Below are 19,224 nucleotides of genomic sequence, written 5' to 3' on the forward strand. Positions count from 1 at the left end.
ATCCACTTCCTCATGATTCTCTCCGCAAACTGGGCCTACCTTAAGGACGCCAGTCAAATGCATGCCTACCAAGACATCAAAATGAAAGAAGAGCAGGAGCTGCAGGACATCACGTCACGCTCCAAGGAATGCCTTCATTCATACACATAAGGGCATCAGACATGCACGCACACACACACACGGGCAAACGCGTTCATGCAAAGGGCACGCAAGGCCAACCATTCCGGCCCGTCGGGTCCAGGCTGAGCTACAATAACCACTTGTGCCGTACTAACAGACTAACACACTACAGCTTCTGCACTAATTCAACCGACAGTATTTTGCTTCTTTTACATGCCCGTTTGGTTGTCTTGATTGTCTTTGGCTGTCGTATTTTTTTAACCACTATTTGCAAGCCGAAGATTGAGACATGACATTATTATGGTTATACTTACAGTGGCATCAATATGACATGGGGCAATACATTGAATTGTGACAAGCATTGAATTATCCACCCCGAGTTTATTTTGTCTGCAAAATCCATCATGACACGCACAAAAACATTGCTGTGAATTCATTTGAACCGGTTTTAAAATTAGATACAGTGTAGAAAATGCGCATGGATGCAGCCCTATGTGCTCTTGTTTGCAAACGTATTAACTTGGCCTACATTAACTCTACCTCAGGGGTCTGCTGGATCTGAATGAACATGGAAAATGTATAGCATGTAATGTACAACTATAGTTTTAAGGTCATTGCAATTGCTCATTAAGCCACAACATTGGGTTGATTGATACAGACTATTTATGGGTGCATTGGAATAAATTTGAATGTCAAAAAAATAAATAAATCAGTGTTTCAATTAAGAATTGAAAGTCATAGATTTACTACACGGAGTGAAATAATTCCTGATTGAAAGTTTCTTGTCTAATGAAAACCCCAAATTAACGTCTCAAAGACGTTCTGAAAAGTATTTTCTCATTTTTGCAATGAATCTCTATAATATACAAGTTTGACTTTTTTAATTGAAGCACTGAAATCAACAGACTTTTCTATGACATCCTTATTTATTGAGATACACCCATATATGTTATAATGTAACTTTATTACTGCTGTTAAGGTTAATATGGCTTCACCATTTTGTCCCCTTTGGCATGAAAAGGACTTCAAATTCCAACTTTTCAAGAAAGTGTTGGTTTAACCTGGCTAATTTAAACCAAAAAATATTAAACTTAAAAATGAGATCACTTCAACTTTTTTTTTTGATTTTTAAAATTTCTTTTCATCATGTAGCTGAAGCTATCTTGTATGCTAACGGTAAGCTATCTCTAACCTGTTTGTTTTTTTTAAAGCTTTTAAGTATTTTGCTCATGTTGCTGTGCCTCCCCGAAAGCTCTCAACAATTTGAAAAGCATTAACATGATCCAACACAAGAGCTGTATCACCCCCAAAAATGAAATAGAATCAGCCTTTATAAAAAATACTGCTCACAAATTTCAAGGCACTGTCAGATATGTATTAAAGTAATAATACTGTATGTTTCATTATTATCGTCAAATTGAGAGTTGTTTCTAATATTTCCGTAATCATCTCTCTGGGACACATTATGGCAAGGGTATCCTTGTAAAGAGTTTTGCTTTCACTTTGTCAGGACTTAAGACTCTTCGATTGACCTAATGCTTGCCAAATAGCGAGTCCACCACTTTGCAAGCCACAAATGTAAGGAGTCAATTGTTAAACGTATTTACGGCATTAGACTTTAAACTTGTCAAATAGTGAGTATATCATGTGTATGGAGGATTCACAACATTTTAATATAATCATCGTATTTGGACAGAATTTTCCATACGGTTCTTGTGTTGGTTCACGTTCGAGAGTGCAGCTGTACCTAATATTGTGGACAGCTTAGGTCGCACTCTGCATCACAGCATGCGACTCTATGCCATAACCTGCTTGCTAAATATGGACTGCAGCTATTAATTTAAGAATTTGAGCCTGCAAACTTGCTGTTTTAGCTCATTATTTTGAGTCGCGGTGACTTTTGTGTTATCAAACCTGAAGCGTGCTTTGGTACCAATGGAAGAAGTTTGGATTATCTGAAGAGCTTGATGGTGTGACCTGTGTACAATTGTTTTTTTTTAAACTCTTTTTCATCATTTTTCAATAATTGCATCGGAATTTGATGTGTTATAATTACTGTTGCGTAATCTTTGTATGATATTAGTTGCCGCGCTAACTTGTTTGTTTTTGTTGCATGAGGGTTGAATGCAGAGTTGATACACGGTGACGTATACTGACTTTTAGTTGTAGGCAGTGTTTGCCCTTACTTGTTTTGTTTAATGCAAATGATTAGCTCGGTAATTAGATAATTTTAAGTTACTTTATCCTACTGTATGTAAATCTTATTAGTACGCATTTTCTACAAATCTTTTCTATGAATGTTGAAGCCCCCCCACCCCCCACGCTGAATTGTAACTCATTTTACAACGTTTAAACAAACATTGACATTTATGCAACGGGAATTAGCCAAAAAGTGGATGGAAGGTGTCTCCTATTGAATCAACCAAAAATGTGAAGAGGAAAAAAAAAATGCTACCTATCAATCACCATGAGAACAAAAAGAAACATTTTGTTTTGCTGGAGAAATAAAACCCACACACAACTGGCCTGTAAATTTTTTTTTAATGAAAATTAAAAAAGTGAAACAAAATCTCTCATAATCTTTCATTTGATGTTACCACTGATACTCACAATTCAATGTGTTCATGTATTTATTTACCCACATCATATATATAAAAAAAAAAAGACCAGTTCACCAAAAATCATCGTCGGCATCTTCATCCTTGTGCGAATATGCCGCAATACTGTGGAAACAAAAAACAAGTTCACTAAGTGAGACTTTTCATGGGCAAGGGGGAAAAAAGTAAAAAAATAAAATAAAATAGGAGATGAGAGAACACAAAATAAATGAAATATCATTTGGGGATGTATTGTTGAGGATTATATACAAATTATTAAAATGGATCAGTAAAGCCGTACCTATTATCTTTCTCTTCAGACAAACTCTTGACCTCTGGACTCACATGTTCTTCTTCACCTCCAGAGCTCTGACAGCAAAAAAAATTAAAAGTCAAGATGAGTATGCCACACAATTTTGCTTTAAAGCAAATTTTAACTGTCAGTTTAAACGGTCAAAATCGGTCAAATGCAGTAAGTGGTTAAGTTGTGGACATCTTTCCGCAACTTTAACACAAGTCTGCTAGCTTAATGCTAACATGGAACAAAATACATCATAGACAGGCTAACAAAAAATAGCATTGCTATTGTAGTCTGTTTAACCAATCAAACAACTCTTACTTTATTTATTAATATTTCCATGCATATAATATCTCTGCTCCGTGGAAACAATTAGAATTGTCGGATTTTAGTTGGCTCAATCATTCACACTACTGCCAACGTCAGGCTAAGGCATGCACCAAAGGGGGCATTGTAAGACCAAATTCCATGGTAGGACAAAACAAAATAAAAAAGTACTTTTCAAAATTACATTTCCTACCTATAATTATGTAGGCAGTCAAATAACATCACAAGAATATATTCATATATACTCATATTACAGCAGCTTACTGGGTTGTGAAACTCTTCTTCGTGTATTGTGATTTTCTGTATTATACTGCCCCCTGGTGGCAAAGCCGAGCACACCAGAAGGAATGTCAACGGGCGCTGAAGCGTGACATCATGAGGTATCAACTGTTTAAATGTTTACGCTCCATTTAATTGTTATCAGCGTACATTTTTGTAACGTACAATACTGTAGAGTGCAGTTTTTTAAGGGGCATTTGTACTTATTTCAAGGGGGAAAGGTGAATTGAAATACTGTTGCTTTTAAAAAAAACAAAAAAAACAACCCAAAAACAAAAGTGATTTACCTTGTCTTGTTTTTTCTCTCTGGCTTCTAAAACCATCTTCATGTATTTTTCCAAGGGGTTTTCATTCGGGACTTCTGCTTCCGGCCTCTGGTCCGCATCTCCCCTCACGTTTTTGTTCTTCTCCTCCTCTTGTTGTTGTCGTTGTTGTTGTAAGAGCTAGGCAACCACACATACAGACAATGAATGACACGAGTTTAGACAGAAACAAACAAAATAGAGGACTAGTCACTTAGTTACAGTTTCTTTCTCCAGTCTTTCCGCTTCCTGTTGTTCTCTCTCTCTGGCCTCCTCTTGCTCCCTTCGCCTGACTTCTTGCCTTTCCTTTCTCTCTCTCTCCCATCGCTGCTCCTCCTCCTCTTTATCCTCAACCTCCGAGGCTGTTGAGCTTCGAACGGATTCTGGAAAAAAAAAAAAAAAAGTATTATATCGTATGCACCTTACAGTCCTTGTTATCTTTTTTTGTCACTCACCCACTCGGCCCGGTGAGTCAGGCGCGGCTTCCGGGAGGTCCCGCGGGGACTGTGGGCGGAGGACAGAGGGGCCACCGGGGGCCTCGGAGGAGGAGAGAGGGACGGCAGTGTCCAAGGGAAGCTCTGGAATGTGGCCGGGTTCTAGAGGGAGACACGCACAAAGGGATCTTTTATGTTTTGCCCACCGCCGCCCCCCCGAAACAGGGCCAGAGAAGCAGCGAAGAATACATCATCAGAGGCCCTTCATCTTGGCCACTGTGTGAGGCTCGGGTCTCACACTCACACACACGCTCACACACACACACGCACATTCGCACAGACTCATTAAAATGGTCTGTACATGGTCCAAAAATTCAAAATTTTTAGCAATCTTGAGAAAAGACCCAAAAGAAAATGTACACTGAGTTATTTTAATGCAACCCAATTAAATCTCAGTACCTTTAAAAACACTTAAATCATAGAAATGCGCTTCCAAATCTAATTTATTGTTATTATTATTATTATTATTTTATTCAATCAGCATAACATTCAATTCACTAAAGGACGGAATAGCACCATTTTCCTCCCAAAAATAACAAAAAGGTATTTTTCTTCATATTTGTGATATGAAATGAAACATGTTTTTTAAAGTGCCATTTTAAACCTAAAGTGACTTTGTTTCATATTTACTATTAGGAACAAAATGTGACTAAAAATGCATTGGCTTTTGAAACTTTAAACAATTTGGGAGGGAGGACTTTTTCTTCTTTCATATAACATACAGAATTAAACACTAGCATCCACTGCAGTCTTAAAAGTCTGGTGAGGAATGTGTTCGATAATCCTCTATCTATAGTATGACTGTACGTTTACTGTTGTTTAAAAATTTGCGTCATGTCAACTCCCACCTCATGCTGAGTGCAGAAAATATCAAGAAAATTAACTGCGTAGTAAGAAGAAGCAAGACTTTAGGCTACCTGATGAAATGCCAGTGAGATCCTCAACGTTTATCCTCTCAGGCTGAGGGGAGGAATGTGAGCTGGAGGAGACACGTTGTCGATTTGGAACACTGAAAGGAAAATAATTCATTGTCAGGTTACACAAAGTCACACACATTCATGCATGTGACTGTTGTTGCCCAACAAAAAAACAGCAAGCAACGGCAGACGGTACCTGCGTGGATCTCGCACGGTGCTCTGGAGCTGAGGGCTGCGAGGGGGGCTCAGCTCGGGGGAGAATTCACCTGAGCTGGACGCCACGTCACGGAGGGCCGAGGGGAGGCGGCTGTCGTTTGAGTCTCGGAACAACAACGAAGAAGCCACTTCTGGCAAGGGCAAAGAATGAACTGTTGAAAGCTCGACAATGCAAATGGGTAGATCTCTTTTGCAATAAAAACATTGCTCTTTATTTTCTTTAATTTTTTTTTAAATGTGTATATTATCCCGAACTCTGGTTATCTTGTCTTTTCCACCCTTTTTCCTCCTGGCTCAGCCCGAACCTGCCGACTTATGGTTGCGTCAGCACTAACTTTAGTCCGCGTGGTAGACTGACCACGGCAAAGACTTTTTTTGTGTTGAATTACTTGAGTTTTTCTATGATTCAACTCAGGCCTAATATTGGTTTGCACGGACTGAGAGGTATTCACTGAACTTGTTTTGTGGTGTGAAGCTGCACTGCATCATATACATTTCTTAACATTAAACGTTTTAGCTGAAAATTTGATCATATTGAGATAAGGAAATTGTGTTAGTGAGTTACAAAAAATAAAAAAGTGAAATATAGACTTTTTTTATTTTAAAAAAGTGAAATATAGACATTTTTTTTATGTTAAAAAAGTGAAATATAGACATTTTTTTTATGTTAAAAAGGTGAAATATCGACATTTTTTTATTTTTTGTAAGAATATTCGAATGAGCTATAAATGTATGACATTAGCAAATGTATATGCATTAGCAAGATTATGAATCATTTTCAATGTGGAACTTTATGTCAAAATGTAAAAAAAATATATACAAATATTATAAAAATATCTTGGGCCACTTGTACTTACTTGTACACTTACCAGTTAAAAATGCATTCAAATTAAATTAACAAAATTAAGATACAATTCACTTTGATACTGTATCTAATTTTTACTTTTTTTTGTTTTTTTAACTTGGAAAAGCAATACTGAAATTCTAGCATTTAAGAATTTCAAGCACATTTTATATTGTGTTGACTCGGGCTAAATTCGTTCAGTACCTTCTGATGCATCTGGATGACACGTCCTCCTAGTCGGGAAGGACAAATGCGTGAATGAGCGTGGCTCCTTGTTGGGGTCTTCATGCCTTGTAGACTGAGGCTCTGCTGATGAAAGGCTGCTAATGCCATAAGACTTGTGAAGGTGGTCTTGATGGAAGGTCACGCGGTGTGGAGCAGCTGGGAAGGAGTTTCCGGCATCATAGGCTGTTGGGGAGGGGGTTCTTGCTTTTTTAGGAGACAGTGGTCTAATGAAGGCCTTTGACAGGTGGCCGGTGTAAGCGTGCGAGAGGTCAGAAGTTAGTGTCAGCAGAGGAGAGTCAGCCCGACTTGAAGGCGTTGCAGGGCGCCTCCGTGAGACGCTGGAGCGTGCTGCCCTCTGCTGGTACTTGATGCATTTTTCCTCCAAGCTTTCAGCCTCCCTCTCCAGCTCTCGCATGCGAGCGTTACATTCGGCCAGCATCTCTAAATCAGAGTTGGAGTCACCGTGTACGAGTCGGCCTATGTCGCTGACGTGCTCGTAGGCCGCCCGGGGCCTCAGCGCCGCTCGGTCTGCGTAGATGTCGGGGGGCACCAGCTTGTCGGCGCTGAAATCCAACACGGAGCAGTCGACCAGAGAGGGCTTGGGGTTAAGAAGCACTTCATTTTCAAGAGCTGTGGATGGAGAAGGATATTTCGGCTGCAATTAAAGTCAAATCTGAGGAGGAGGATAATGCCTGTTCAGAGAGGAAGCAGCTGCAGGTGAAGGGAATAAACTAAACTGTTCAAGTTTAATAAACACTGGTATCAATCAAACCTGAAGAACTACTGGTGGAACCATTTAGCCTGAAGTGCTGAGAAGTGGTGTAATAAGTTAAAACATCCTTTTCAAAAGATTATTTTCATAATTTTGATCCATTTTTTTTATCACAAATCTGAGTGAAGCCGAAGTAAGATACCTTGCTGGGTTTGGCGAAGCTGCATTTTGAGGTCCTCAACATGAGCGGTCGTCCACTGAAGCTTCTCCTCACACTCCATCAGCTGCACGTTCAGCTGACCACATCGCTCCACCTACCAGCATGGAGCACGGATTACGAATGCCCCAAAAAAATATTGTGTGAAATACAATGTGTGTTACCTCGGACTGCAGCTGTTTCTGCAGCGTGTGCTTCTGGTTTGCAAACTCCTCCTCGTCCAATTTGTGAGCGTTCCGAAGCTTGCGGAGCTCCACTTGCAAGGCCAGCAGCTCCTCGGATGGCTTGCCCAAGTCTGACAGAAGGGTGAACATCCAGTACTCAACATGAGTGAGTAAACTCCAACAGGTTTGTTTAGTTTCATTTCAGAATCAATATTCTCTCGCTCATCTAAATTAATGTCGACGGACAATTGAGGGAACCAAAATGTTTGCCAAAGCCCTCATTATGATGTGGGACAATTTTACACCAACGTAAACCGCGACCACGGTTAAAGCAAAACAGTAGTGTTAAATTAACAGTTCACTTAGAATGGAAATTACAAGATTATTCTCGACAAGAATATTTAATATAGTTCTCGTATTGAATACCCTTTTTGAAGTGTTCATAATTGGCGTGCAAGCTGAGATCCTCTTACCTGCACGGAGATGCCGGTTCTCCTCCTGAGCCTCCTCCAGTTGTTTCTTCAAAAGCTTCACTTGTCCCAGCAAGCGTGCATTTTCGTCTTTTAAACTGGGGAAGTCGCTCATACTCTCCAGTCTTTCTCTCAGCAGTTCATTCTGCTGACGGAGCAAACAAGTTTGCTGCTGCGCTGCATCGAGCTCCCCCTAGAAGACGCCGGGCATCAGAAAGATGAGTTATAACGGGCATCGTGCAACTCACAAAGTAACTTGGACATTTTATTGCCTTTACCTGCAGGCGTTTCATCTCTGAGCAGGCTTTGTTGTACTCCTCTAATTTGGCTTTCATTGCAGCCGAATCGTGTTGAATGCGAACGCTTTCCTCTAAGAAAGAAAGGGGACATTAAACACACACATACATCCAACAACATTGGATTCTTTTAAAGATTCACCTTTGTTTCGCGTCTCACCCGCCGTTAGTTGCTGTGATCGCTTGTTGTAATCCTCCTTTAGCTCCAGCTGATAACTGATAAGGTCACATGCAAAATACACTGTACGAGGGCTGCAACTAACAATTATTTTAATAATCGATTAATGTTTCAATTATTTTGTCTATTAAACAATTGGTAAAAAAAAATATTCTATTTTTCCAAAAAACAGGACATAATGTCAAATTGAAAGTGTAGAAAATGCACAAACAAAAACATTTATTATTATTCAGTTATTGGTTTTGATCCGTTAGATGTCAAAAAAATGGGCAACCACGTTGCTTTTTGTTATCCAAAGATTAAGCAAATGATTTATTTGGATTCAGTGAATGATTCAAAGAAAATCTGTCTGCTTTCATGGAGGACTATTGGCAAATATTTACTGTTGAGGAATATGGACAATTTTCCATTAAAAAAATATCTAAACTAATCGATTAACCAATCAATTAATCATTGTACCTCTGCACTGCAGTAATGAGATTGATTTCTAACATGACACAAAGCAAAAATCCCAAAACGTCATTGGTAGACATGGAAATCATTACAAAATGGAATCTCAAAAAAAAAAACAAAAAAAAAATTGGAGAAAATATGCCTTCAAAAGTTTTTCAAAACTTTCAAGCTATCACATGTGGCGTCAGGAAATCCCTTGAGTTGGTATGATTATAACTTAAAACATTTAGGCAACAAGTGGCACACAACGATGAGAAAATGGATGACCAAAAAGACAACTTCAAATACCTGGAAATTTCATTCTTCAGCCTTTGGTCATACATTTCTTCCATGGTCTTCACTGCTAGTTCTCGCCTCCTCAGTAGATCTTCGCCTGTCTTAACCTTCTCTTCGTGTATTTGACAAGTCCTGCATTCAGAATTTTGGTCAATATCATTGACTCGGGTGTTTAATTTCATGTTTAAAAAAACATACTCTTCAAAAGACTCCATCCGCAGTTTCAGCTCATTTTCTCTGTTCCGCAGTGTGTCGATTTCCTTCAGCACCATTTGCCTCTGCATGTAGACATTTTTTTCCTCGATCTGAGACAACAAAGTTCCCACAATGGCAAATCACACACAAAAGTAAATCACCCAGAAAAACAGGTTTCATTGATCTTCACCTCTTGTTGTTTTTGAAGCCGCTCAATGGCGTGTTTCTCCCTGGTGCTCAACGCCTTCGTCTTCATCTCATAGGTTCTCTCCAGTTCTTGTTTGAGCTTGTCAAACTCCTTCTGAAACTGCACTTTTTCCTCCATCTTGACCTTGGCGAGTTCAACCTCTTTAAAATGTTGCATCTTAAGGGAATGAGGACAACATTAAGGCCGCATTGGTGGCTAAGATATTTTAGGCTTGAGGATTTTTTTCCCCAGTACCTTTGTGTTCATTTCAGTCTGCATCTGGGATTCTAATTCTCTCCTATAGGAAGCCAGTTTAGACTGAAATGAAAACCACTTTTCCCCACTGCAGTTTACGTTCTCATATTCCTTGTCGATCATTTTCATCTTCTCAACTGGGGATGTAAATAAAGCAACGCCACCATGAACATCATCCATGTGCATTGAAAATATATTTTTAAAAAAAAGCATACCAAGAGACTGTTCATAATTTGCTGAGTTGGTTGTCTGAGTGTCGGCATCGTGGTGAAGACCAACAGTCTGATGGTCAGCGATGTGTGACAAAAGGTTGATTAAAAAGCCTGTGAGAAAAATAGGACACATTGATCAAATATGATTTACTTTTACTGAGAGTAAAAAATATGAGACATTAAAAACTGAAATTATTCAAACCGCAGCACACAGCATTGGCTGAGCAGACGTACCATCGATAAAGCTGATGCAAAAAATGAATAGGTCGGTAAATATTTATCAACCAACTATAGTTTATTTGCTATTGTTCAATGACGAACAACACAATAATTTCAAACGAGAGAAATTGATATTGTGCTCACCAAACGTTTTGAAACTGGATGAGTAACTCATTCTGTCATGATATTCCAATGAGGTAGACGCGCTGAATCTGTTTCAATTTGTGTCAGATTTTTTATTTTATGATAAAATACATTCCTAGATGCCTGATGATAAGAATTCAATCCCCCATTAAATATTCATATCTCTAAACAATGCCTGGTCCTCTCTGGAGATCAATATGGCCAGTTGGCCACTTAAGGAGTAAACTATGGTACGTTACATATTAAAGTCACCTACCTGTATTATCGATGCTTTGAGACTGTAATAAAAGAAAACACATTAGAACTCATATTTTAAAAAAAAAACAAAAAAAACAAATGTATTATTATTTTTCATTATATTTTTATAATATATCCTTTACTGTTTATTACCAGGGATTTGTAAAGTGGTGATTCAGGGCGTATTTTAAGACACTGAAGCAGATCTTCTTTCTTACACACCTGGCACAATCCAATAAATGTGTTATTATACAAATTGAATGCGGTTCTCTTTTCTGGCAGTCAAAGTTCATGATCAATTCAGCGTTACCTTCTCTTTGGACAGGCCACTCTCAGGGCAGAACACAGATAAGGAGTACTCAAAGCCTGAGCTGTGAAGATAGTCAGCCACTATGTTGTTGCAGGCTGAGACCAAAAGTGAATCTGACCTCAGAGATGGTTCTGCTCCGCTTAACGGTGCTGGTTTTAACTCATGGATGAGTTGGTTGCGGAGCTGAGTCTTACACACACAAACAAAAGTAATTGAAGTCGATCACTGGCTACAGACTAAAACACTGATCATTACTTACCTTAAGAGTATCCAGAACTCCCCTGTCTCTTAACGTTTTATAAAGCCTCTTCCTCAGCTCGTCTGGCGATAAAGCATCTTCCTTGGCAGACATCATTCGTGTAATTCGTAGTCCGCAAATGCGAGGATTCAAAACTACATCAACACGACAACTTCCGGTCCGTTCGAGATCCTTCTTACCCCCGATCAGCAGTTGTCAAATCTTCTATGCGATGTTATGACATTATGAAGAATAATTTCATGTTTGTTGTTGTTTTTTGACTTGTTTAGGTTGCGCATGGAGACTAAAACGCGTCCTAATGACGCAGGAGGCGTGTCCTGAGATATAAATCCGTCAACGGACATCCGGCATCGTCTAACCGTTATGGCGCAATAATATATTTGTTGCAAAATTATTTATGGCGTAAAATACTTATTTTTTGCATTTCAGCAGTATAATAGTATCTCTGTCAAACATAACCATTTTTATTTATTAAAAAAAAATCTTATTCTATCCTAGAAAACATACACTGTGACTGTCGTCATCCATATGCGACAGCCGCCGACCAGAAGTCACAACAAGAGGTAAACAAACGTCTTCTATCTTTAATCCTAGGTGAGATTTTGAGAATGTTATGATAATGTCGTTACACGTGACACTTACTACATTGGTACTGACTTATATACGTATATTTATTAACCAGCAATGATAAATATATATCTATCGTTAATGTGCTACAATCCATGCTAACATTTCCGACCAACTGTTGTTTCATTGCCGTTTCGCTTGGTGTGATTCCACTCCAGGGACAGGCAGAGAAAATAATGTCAGGCAGTTTTTACTTTGTCATGGTTGGTCATCATGACAACCCGGTGTTTGAGATGGAGTTCTTACCATCGGGGAAGCCTGAATGCAAGGTAAGCTGTAAATGTTTTATTTCTAACTGAAGATGCTTGTATTTTCATTGCGTGCTACGGTTATTGACTCTTGTTTTTTAATTTATTTTTTTGACCACAGGATGACCACCGTCACTTAAACCAATTTATTGCACACGCAGCCCTGGATTTGGTGGATGAAAACATGTGGCTGTCCAACAACATGTACTTAAAAACTGTGGACAAGTTCAACGAGTGGTTTGTGTCCGCTTTTGTCACTGCAGGACATATCCTTTACTGTTATTGTGTTTGGCCTCTCCAGTGCACGCAGATTGTTCACAGATCTTATTGGTTCTGGTCTTGTTTTCTTTAATTTCTTTCCATACATATAAGATTCATCATGCTTCATGACGTGCGACAAGAAGATGGAATCAAGAACTTTTTTAATGATGTGTATGATTTATACATTAAGGTGAATAACTTGTCTTATAATGGTCCTCAACATAGAGGTTGTTGTTGAGTCACCTATTTATTTTTTTTTCTGTCTTCCAGTTTGCAATGAATCCATTCTATGAGACCAATGCACCAATCCGCTCCACAGCTTTCGAGAGGAAAGTGCAGTTTCTTGGAAAGAAACATCTTCTTAATTAATTGTGTCACTTGCGTGGTGGTTTTTCATTGCAACATGTTTATTAACGCAATTTTGCTGTCTGGATTGTGTGTTCTTTTTTAAGTGTCTTGTGAATAATGTCTATAAAACATTTTTCTGTCGAATATACACTTGCATTATGATCATTACTTTATTTCATGAAATGTATTTATTTATTTATTTTTTTTCGGTACCATGTGAGCCCCTTTCACATTACCTGAAAAAGCAATATTTTTTCTGCCTTTTTTTTAACAAATCTATTCTGTATTAATGGTAATAATAGAAACTCTGTGAAATAAGTTGGCCTGCTCATTATCAAATGCAGGATGGAACCTGTGTGCGAAGGAACGCCTTCAATGGCGGAACAGAGGTTTGACACCTTAGGCTGTAACCCATTTCTTCCACCCTGTTTTGTTGATAATAGTTGTTGTTAATAATTTGCTGTTCAACAAGTATGAATGGGAATTGAAAACCGGTTCGAGAACCACTTCCTATTCCAAATAATGTGTTTGCTTGCCTGACGATTCTGCTTATCAGTTACTCTTATTCTGTCACAAATGGGTGATGACGTTCCACGCAAGAAGTATATATTGGTCTTGAATTCTTTTTTTTTCTTTGTCAACATGGTATCACAGCAGAAGTGACACAATTTTGCTTCAAGTTTTTCATGAAAAGATGATACGACTTTCAAAGCTTTCATTTTTTTAAATGAGGTGGACCACTTCCAATATTCAGCAGGATTATTGTGTAAGAGGCATTATATTGTTGACAAAGTGAATTTGAATCACAGCTACCATTAGGCAAGTTGCTGAACAGCCACAGTGCTCTTTGTTTGTCCAGAAATTGTAAATCCTGAATATTCACGAACGTTAGGGGAGCTTTTCACTCAGGAGTATATCAATAGCAAGTGTGCACAATTGATGAGCAACTGGGAATTATTATGCAACTAAGTAAAAAATAGACATGGTCACATTTTCATTTGTTAATGCGAGAATCCTAACAAAAAAATACAAATAAACATCCATCAAATTTATATTGCGTGTGTTCTCATGAGAGGCGTGAAAGAATTGAAACCCTAAACTGGTCCCGGGTCAATTGTACATATTCTAAAGTTGTAACTATTCACTCACATTCACCCCTATTGGGAATTTTGTCTTTATGAAGCCGAATTAACCAATGAAAGCCAAAGCCTAACCCACAATACATATTTGAAATAATTACAAAAAAGAATCTGTAATGCACACAGCCACTTTTCCTTTCAATAACAGTCAGCAGTTTTATTGCTTCATCTCAAGGCCTGCTAGCTAGCTTGCAGCTAGCTTGTACAATTATTATTCTTCATTCTCTTTTTTTGTTTTTTTGCTAACCACACAATGGAGTACTTTTATGTCACGGAACCCGTTGAAAGTTTCTTAAAATCAGGCAGTAGTTTTGAGAGTTAACTTTGAGTCTCTCTCAAACCAGAAAACTGTTTAATCTTTGCTATCAGCCCGAACCATTGCACCACACGTCCACCATGATTTCAAAGTGGAGCTCTGTGCATGTTACAGATGAGTCCATCAATAGTCACTCTTATCTCATGAGTTGATAAGACCTTGGAAAAATCTGCCTGCAGATATTTCTTGACCCCTTCATGACGCTGCAACTTCTTTCGCGGTGGTCGCAATTCTGCTTTTCTTATCTCGGGTCGTACCTCCCAGCACTTGACAGCTCTTATTTTCTGGCTGCTCAAAGTAGGTGGCAGATGAAGATGAAAGCACTGGAGGGAAATTAGTTCTTGGTAGCCTTCTCAAATCTGGAGGTTCATTTGTATTACTACTTGTAACCATCTTGACTTGATTTGATGTAAAATGGTTCTATCATTCCTTGTATTTTGTAGGATGTTTGATGAATAGAAGTTGCTTTATTATACTGTAAATAGTGTCACATGACCTTTTTAGATCCAGTAAGTGTTTATACAATTCAAGATCTGTGTTAGAAAATCCACACAATATTATGGTGAAAATACTGATTTTCCAAATTATGCTTCACAATATATACAGTAAGCGACAAAACACACTTTAACGGATTTCCAGATGCTTTATTTGTTGGTGGCATATGAATAATGAACAAAAAAATGCAAATGAGCATTTTATTCCATTTTGAAAAAAACCCTCAACTGAAACGTATAAAATATTAACAGCCTCAATGTTCAACCAAAACCAACCAAACAAAAATCGAAAGGTGTTCTTCAATAATATCCAGAATTGCACCACTGCTTCCCCCCTCTTCATTTAATGCATGAATAATTAAATAAAATACAGGTTTCCAGTTTCCATATTTATCTCAATCGGAGAGCATCTGTACTTTGAGAACTTAGTAGTAATCAATTCACAAGGCAAAAAAAAAATCTAAACATGTGCAAACGTTGTCAAAAATCAATTGATTTGTTAGTAACATATGCCTAAGCAATAAGAAATGATGTAAATCTAAATAGTAACAAGATCTTCACAAAATTTATACTCATCTACAGATTGGCATGTTTTTAGGTACCCGCACAAAGCTAATATGAAATGCAGTTAATTTATTCTTAAAACGTGACCTTTGAACTCAGTGAGGGATTCAGTGCTTTCGTGTTTATTTGCAGTAAGACACACTTAGTGCTTCCCCGATTAAACTGACCCCATCTGTAAGCAAACCCTGATAAAACTAATCGAATATGTTATGAGTTCCAATAATCTGTTAATAATGCACTCTTGTCACTTTCACAACATTATTTATGAACATTGCGGACAGACACTTAAACGTTATGAGCAGCAGGTGGCAGCAGAGCGAGGCTTTCTGTGGAGCTTGACCGTGTCCGTGGGGATGAAGTGGTCCGCTCGCTCGTCCATCGCCAAAACCCTGCGTACCGCTTCCTCGAAGGCCACCGCTACGTTTGTGGCGTCCTTGGCGCTGGTCTCGTAATACGGGTGGTCGCCGTTCTCCTGGCACCATTGCCGGGCCTCCTCGGTGGACACCTGCCTCTCGCTCACGTCCAGTTTGTTGCCCAGCACCACAAAAGGGAACTTCTCCGGCTCCTTCACGTCCGCGTAGTAGATGAACTCCTTCTTCCAGTTGCCCAAATTGAGGAAGCTCTGGTTGTCGTCGACGCTGAAGGTCAGCAGGCAGCAGTCGGAGCCTCGGTAGAAAGGAGTCCTCAGGCTGCGAAAGCGCTCCTGGCCGGCGGTGTCCCAGATTTGCAAGGTGACCTGATGGCCGTCCACCTCCAGGTCCTTGTTGAGGAACTCCACGCCGATGGTGTGGAAAAGGTGCGCGTCGAACTTGTTGGTGACGTAGCGGTTCATGATGGAGCTCTTTCCCACGCCGCCGTCGCCCAGGAGGATAACTTTCAGCAGGGACGTTTTGGTCGACATGGCTGATGGTGGCAAATCACTGCGATGAAGGGATGACCTGTTTAGAAGATGAAACATGTCACTGCTTGTTTTCAGCAAAAATAATGCCGTCTTTCTCCAAATAGTTGCTTTCACTCTAATAGATGCTGCGTAATAGTTACAGGGCGTGTTGTCTACTTGAAACAAGTACGGTGCCTCCTTTTCTTCCTACGCAGTTTGCCAAGACCAACTTTAATCTGTTCAGTAATTCTCTTAATCAACCACCAGGAAATTGGCATCGCCTTTGTGATGTTTCCTCAAATAACCAGTGGACAGATCCACACAGGTAAGATAACACTACTCAAAAGGCACCAATTCTTCACAATCTAGTTATATCAATCGAGCATGTGTGTACTCCATCCAAGAACGGCACCCCACCCTCAAGGAAATTTACTTTCATCACAATTCAAGAATACAAAGTCCCGAGGACTATTTTTTGTTGTACCAACACACAATGGCATGAAATACAACCCAGAGATCTCGGGTGAGACCAATAAGTCCTAAGACTTGTGAAATAAACTAAGATAAAATAAAAATATGCTGAATGGATAAGGGTAATGCTTATTCAAGGCTTGAATGTATGTAGAATGAAAATGCAAGATTCTTGAATTTCACATATTTTACAAGGTCATTTTCGACTTGACAAAAAGAATAGTGTTCAAAAATAGTGCTCAATGTGAAAGGATGACTGGACATTAGGCTATGATGATAGTTTTGAGTAGTCGAGTTTTATCAGTTGAATAACTTTCAATAAAATGTTGAAATAATGAATGATCGGAATTTTCATCTCTATATATAGACAATCGTGATTATTATTTTTTCCATAATTATCCATCGCTTTTTTTCTCATGCTAAATCTAACACTTGAGGTGTTGTACGAACTACGATGCAGTAAAACTGGTTTTATTATTGACATACATGGATAATCACCCAGCCTTTGCGGCTGAATAAATACATGCCCCTGGCCACAAAACACGTTAAGTAGTTTTGATACAAGAGGTACAAGCAAATGCATTTTGTACTAAAACACAATCACGAGATGTGATGGCTGGTTGGAGACTCACCACTGATTGATTTAGGCTTCGTCCACTGGTCCAGATCATGTGGTGCAGACACTGCTACTCAGTCACATGCCCGTTTGTTCAGTGTTGGTATGGACGGCCATGTAAGGTCCACTTGCACTGCCTACAACACAGCGTTTTTTTTTGTAAATGGTTGGCAGGAGGAAGCGACTTAAGCTGGGCTGCTCGCAATGGACGCAGAAAAAAAACGCACTACAGAGAAACTCTAGCTCCCAATATGTATTTGTATTGTACAATGACATAGCTGTGACGTGTTATGTACATGTTGTAGGTACGATGTATGCCGATGACATACTACGATACAGGATGATCCCACACAAATTCGCTCTTGTATGACAAATCGTAAACAATAAAAAGGACAGAAAACATCCGCACAGCTGAGGTTAGGAAGGAAACTGCATTATTAGATGTATGACGTTTGCTAAATTTACTTTAGAGCAAAAAAAACGCTGAATTGCAGTTCGGTATATGTAGCTACCGCGTCTGCGCCGATTTGAATGGAAAAAAAGAAAGAAATATGTGCAGTGTTTATGAATGCCACCTTCTTGCCTTTTTTTCGTGGTCCGAGATCGTTTCCTGGACACTCAGCAGGCTCGGTGCTAGCGCTGCTAGCGTGATGGGATGCTAACCAAGAGCGAGCTTGGAAGCAGCAGACAGCCTCGGTCACGTGATGGAGCGGACCAATCAGCGACTCGGTTTGGATCACTACCAAGTCGCGACATTTTAGCTCCAACCTGAATTGAGCTGACAGATGCGCTTGATACACTCGACAACATAAGTCGAATAACATCCGATACGCACGTGAATGTCATTTCTACGATATGGTAACAAGTAAGGACATTTCATTTTGGATTTAGCAACAAGATGTGCAAAACAAGAAACTCATTTTCCTTGACATTCCCCTTATCCAGTTAAGTGGAAGCATGCTAGCATTTACATTAGCTGACTCAGGTCCAAATGTGGATATAATAAACAAAAGACATCCACAATATTCCAAAGCAGTGTTTCCTTAAACTTTATTGGGCGAAGGCACAAATCTCAGGCCACACCACCAAACAAAAATTCCATAATGAGTATATATTTCCTGAAATAATAACGCTCTTTAAAATTTGCTACAAAATTCCCGATCAGTGAAAGTGTTGTCCAGCTAAGCTGAACACAGCTGTTTTACTGTAGTTTGAATAGCAAGTTGATACACGTTAAATGTACATACTGCCATCTGGTGGAAGAGCATTTTAATGGTCTATTGTCTGTTTTAGATAGATTCACGTTATTAGAACTGAAAATACAATTATACTGGGCCTATTGGCACAGATAATTAGATAGGTGCTTTAAACTGGGCTGTTTTATCACTGTGACCTCTCTCTGGCTTGGCTTTCTTATCTATGGCGCTACGTGGCACACTGAGCTAGTTCAATCCATTTAAGACCGTTGGGTCGGACGGACATTGCCACATGGGTTTGGTAGAGCAGCACTCCTGTATGGGGGCGGCCAAGACAGTCTAAGAGTAGGAACAATTTTGGACAGATTAGACTTGCATCTCACAACGGTGTCGCAGTCTTTGTGGCATCCATTAAATACAAAATAGTTCACTTGAGAAGAAGTCTTCTGTCAGTTACTAGGGCTGGGTTTAAATAATTGATATTTCAATTTGAATCAATTTTCCTTTTCAAATCCTGATGTCGATTCATAAAACCATATATCGATACATGACTTCACGTGTCACACGAGATCTTTTCACTATGTGAAAGTAGTGTCTCAACGAAAAATGGCAAAAGCAGTGAAGTCAACCCCCAGCAAGCACCAAGTTACAGCAAGCAGTT

At 39.2% G+C, this 19,224-nt stretch overlaps 4 protein-coding genes across 7 annotated transcripts in view; 2 read left to right on the forward strand and 2 right to left on the reverse strand.

Annotated features, from left to right (window-relative positions):
* Positions 1 to 829, forward strand: part of gpm6bb (glycoprotein M6Bb) — a 31,795-nt gene extending 30,966 nt beyond the window's left edge. The window contains exon 7 of the mRNA XM_088314708.1: positions 1 to 829. Coding sequence (XP_088170834.1) covers positions 1 to 150 — 150 coding nt within the window. The 3' untranslated portion in view covers positions 151 to 829.
* Positions 830 to 2,737: 1,908 nt separating this feature from the next.
* ofd1 (OFD1 centriole and centriolar satellite protein) lies at positions 2,738 to 10,998 on the reverse strand. Of its 2 annotated transcripts, none has more exons than XM_088314703.1 (19): positions 10,854 to 10,998; positions 10,238 to 10,345; positions 10,023 to 10,159; positions 9,771 to 9,944; positions 9,584 to 9,690; positions 9,398 to 9,517; positions 8,639 to 8,694; positions 8,461 to 8,552; positions 8,186 to 8,375; positions 7,713 to 7,843; positions 7,534 to 7,645; positions 6,599 to 7,249; positions 5,531 to 5,681; positions 5,335 to 5,426; positions 4,379 to 4,519; positions 4,146 to 4,306; positions 3,909 to 4,064; positions 3,019 to 3,086; positions 2,738 to 2,843 (listed from the first exon to the last, which is right to left on the reverse strand). In XM_088314703.1, the coding sequence occupies exons 1-19, from the start codon at positions 10,894 to 10,896 to the stop codon at positions 2,792 to 2,794; spliced, it is 2,742 nt and encodes a 913-aa protein (XP_088170829.1). In that variant the 5' UTR covers positions 10,897 to 10,998; the 3' UTR covers positions 2,738 to 2,791. The 2 variants fall into 2 exon arrangements, with proteins under 2 accessions (XP_088170829.1, XP_088170828.1); XM_088314702.1 differs by having other exon boundaries at positions 8,621 to 8,694; positions 10,854 to 10,997.
* An 836-nt stretch (positions 10,999 to 11,834) lies between these two features.
* trappc2 (trafficking protein particle complex subunit 2) lies at positions 11,835 to 13,035 on the forward strand. Of its 2 annotated transcripts, none has more exons than XM_088315369.1 (5): positions 11,835 to 11,966; positions 12,189 to 12,299; positions 12,400 to 12,542; positions 12,642 to 12,729; positions 12,810 to 13,035. In XM_088315369.1, exons 2-5 carry the CDS (start codon positions 12,207 to 12,209, stop codon positions 12,906 to 12,908), a joined length of 423 nt encoding a protein of 140 aa, XP_088171495.1. In that variant the 5' UTR covers positions 11,835 to 11,966; positions 12,189 to 12,206; the 3' UTR covers positions 12,909 to 13,035. The 2 variants fall into 2 exon arrangements, with proteins under 2 accessions (XP_088171495.1, XP_088171496.1); XM_088315370.1 differs by having other exon boundaries at positions 11,954 to 11,997.
* A 1,930-nt stretch (positions 13,036 to 14,965) lies between these two features.
* rab9a (RAB9A, member RAS oncogene family) lies at positions 14,966 to 18,096 on the reverse strand. Of its 2 annotated transcripts, none has more exons than XM_088315367.1 (3): positions 17,951 to 18,096; positions 17,384 to 17,504; positions 14,966 to 16,338 (listed from the first exon to the last, which is right to left on the reverse strand). In XM_088315367.1, the coding sequence occupies exon 3, from the start codon at positions 16,299 to 16,301 to the stop codon at positions 15,693 to 15,695; it is 609 nt and encodes a 202-aa protein (XP_088171493.1). In that variant the 5' UTR covers positions 16,302 to 16,338; positions 17,384 to 17,504; positions 17,951 to 18,096; the 3' UTR covers positions 14,966 to 15,692. The 2 variants fall into 2 exon arrangements, with proteins under 2 accessions (XP_088171493.1, XP_088171494.1); XM_088315368.1 differs by having other exon boundaries at positions 17,943 to 18,091.
* Between the last annotated feature and the right edge of the window lie 1,128 nt (positions 18,097 to 19,224).

Source organism: Idiotropiscis lumnitzeri, chromosome 14, assembly GCF_059441095.1.
Source record: "Idiotropiscis lumnitzeri isolate Australia: NSW breed Sydney's pygmy pipehorse chromosome 14, RoL_Ilum_1.0, whole genome shotgun sequence".
Lineage (NCBI taxonomy): Eukaryota > Metazoa > Chordata > Actinopteri > Syngnathiformes > Syngnathidae > Idiotropiscis > Idiotropiscis lumnitzeri.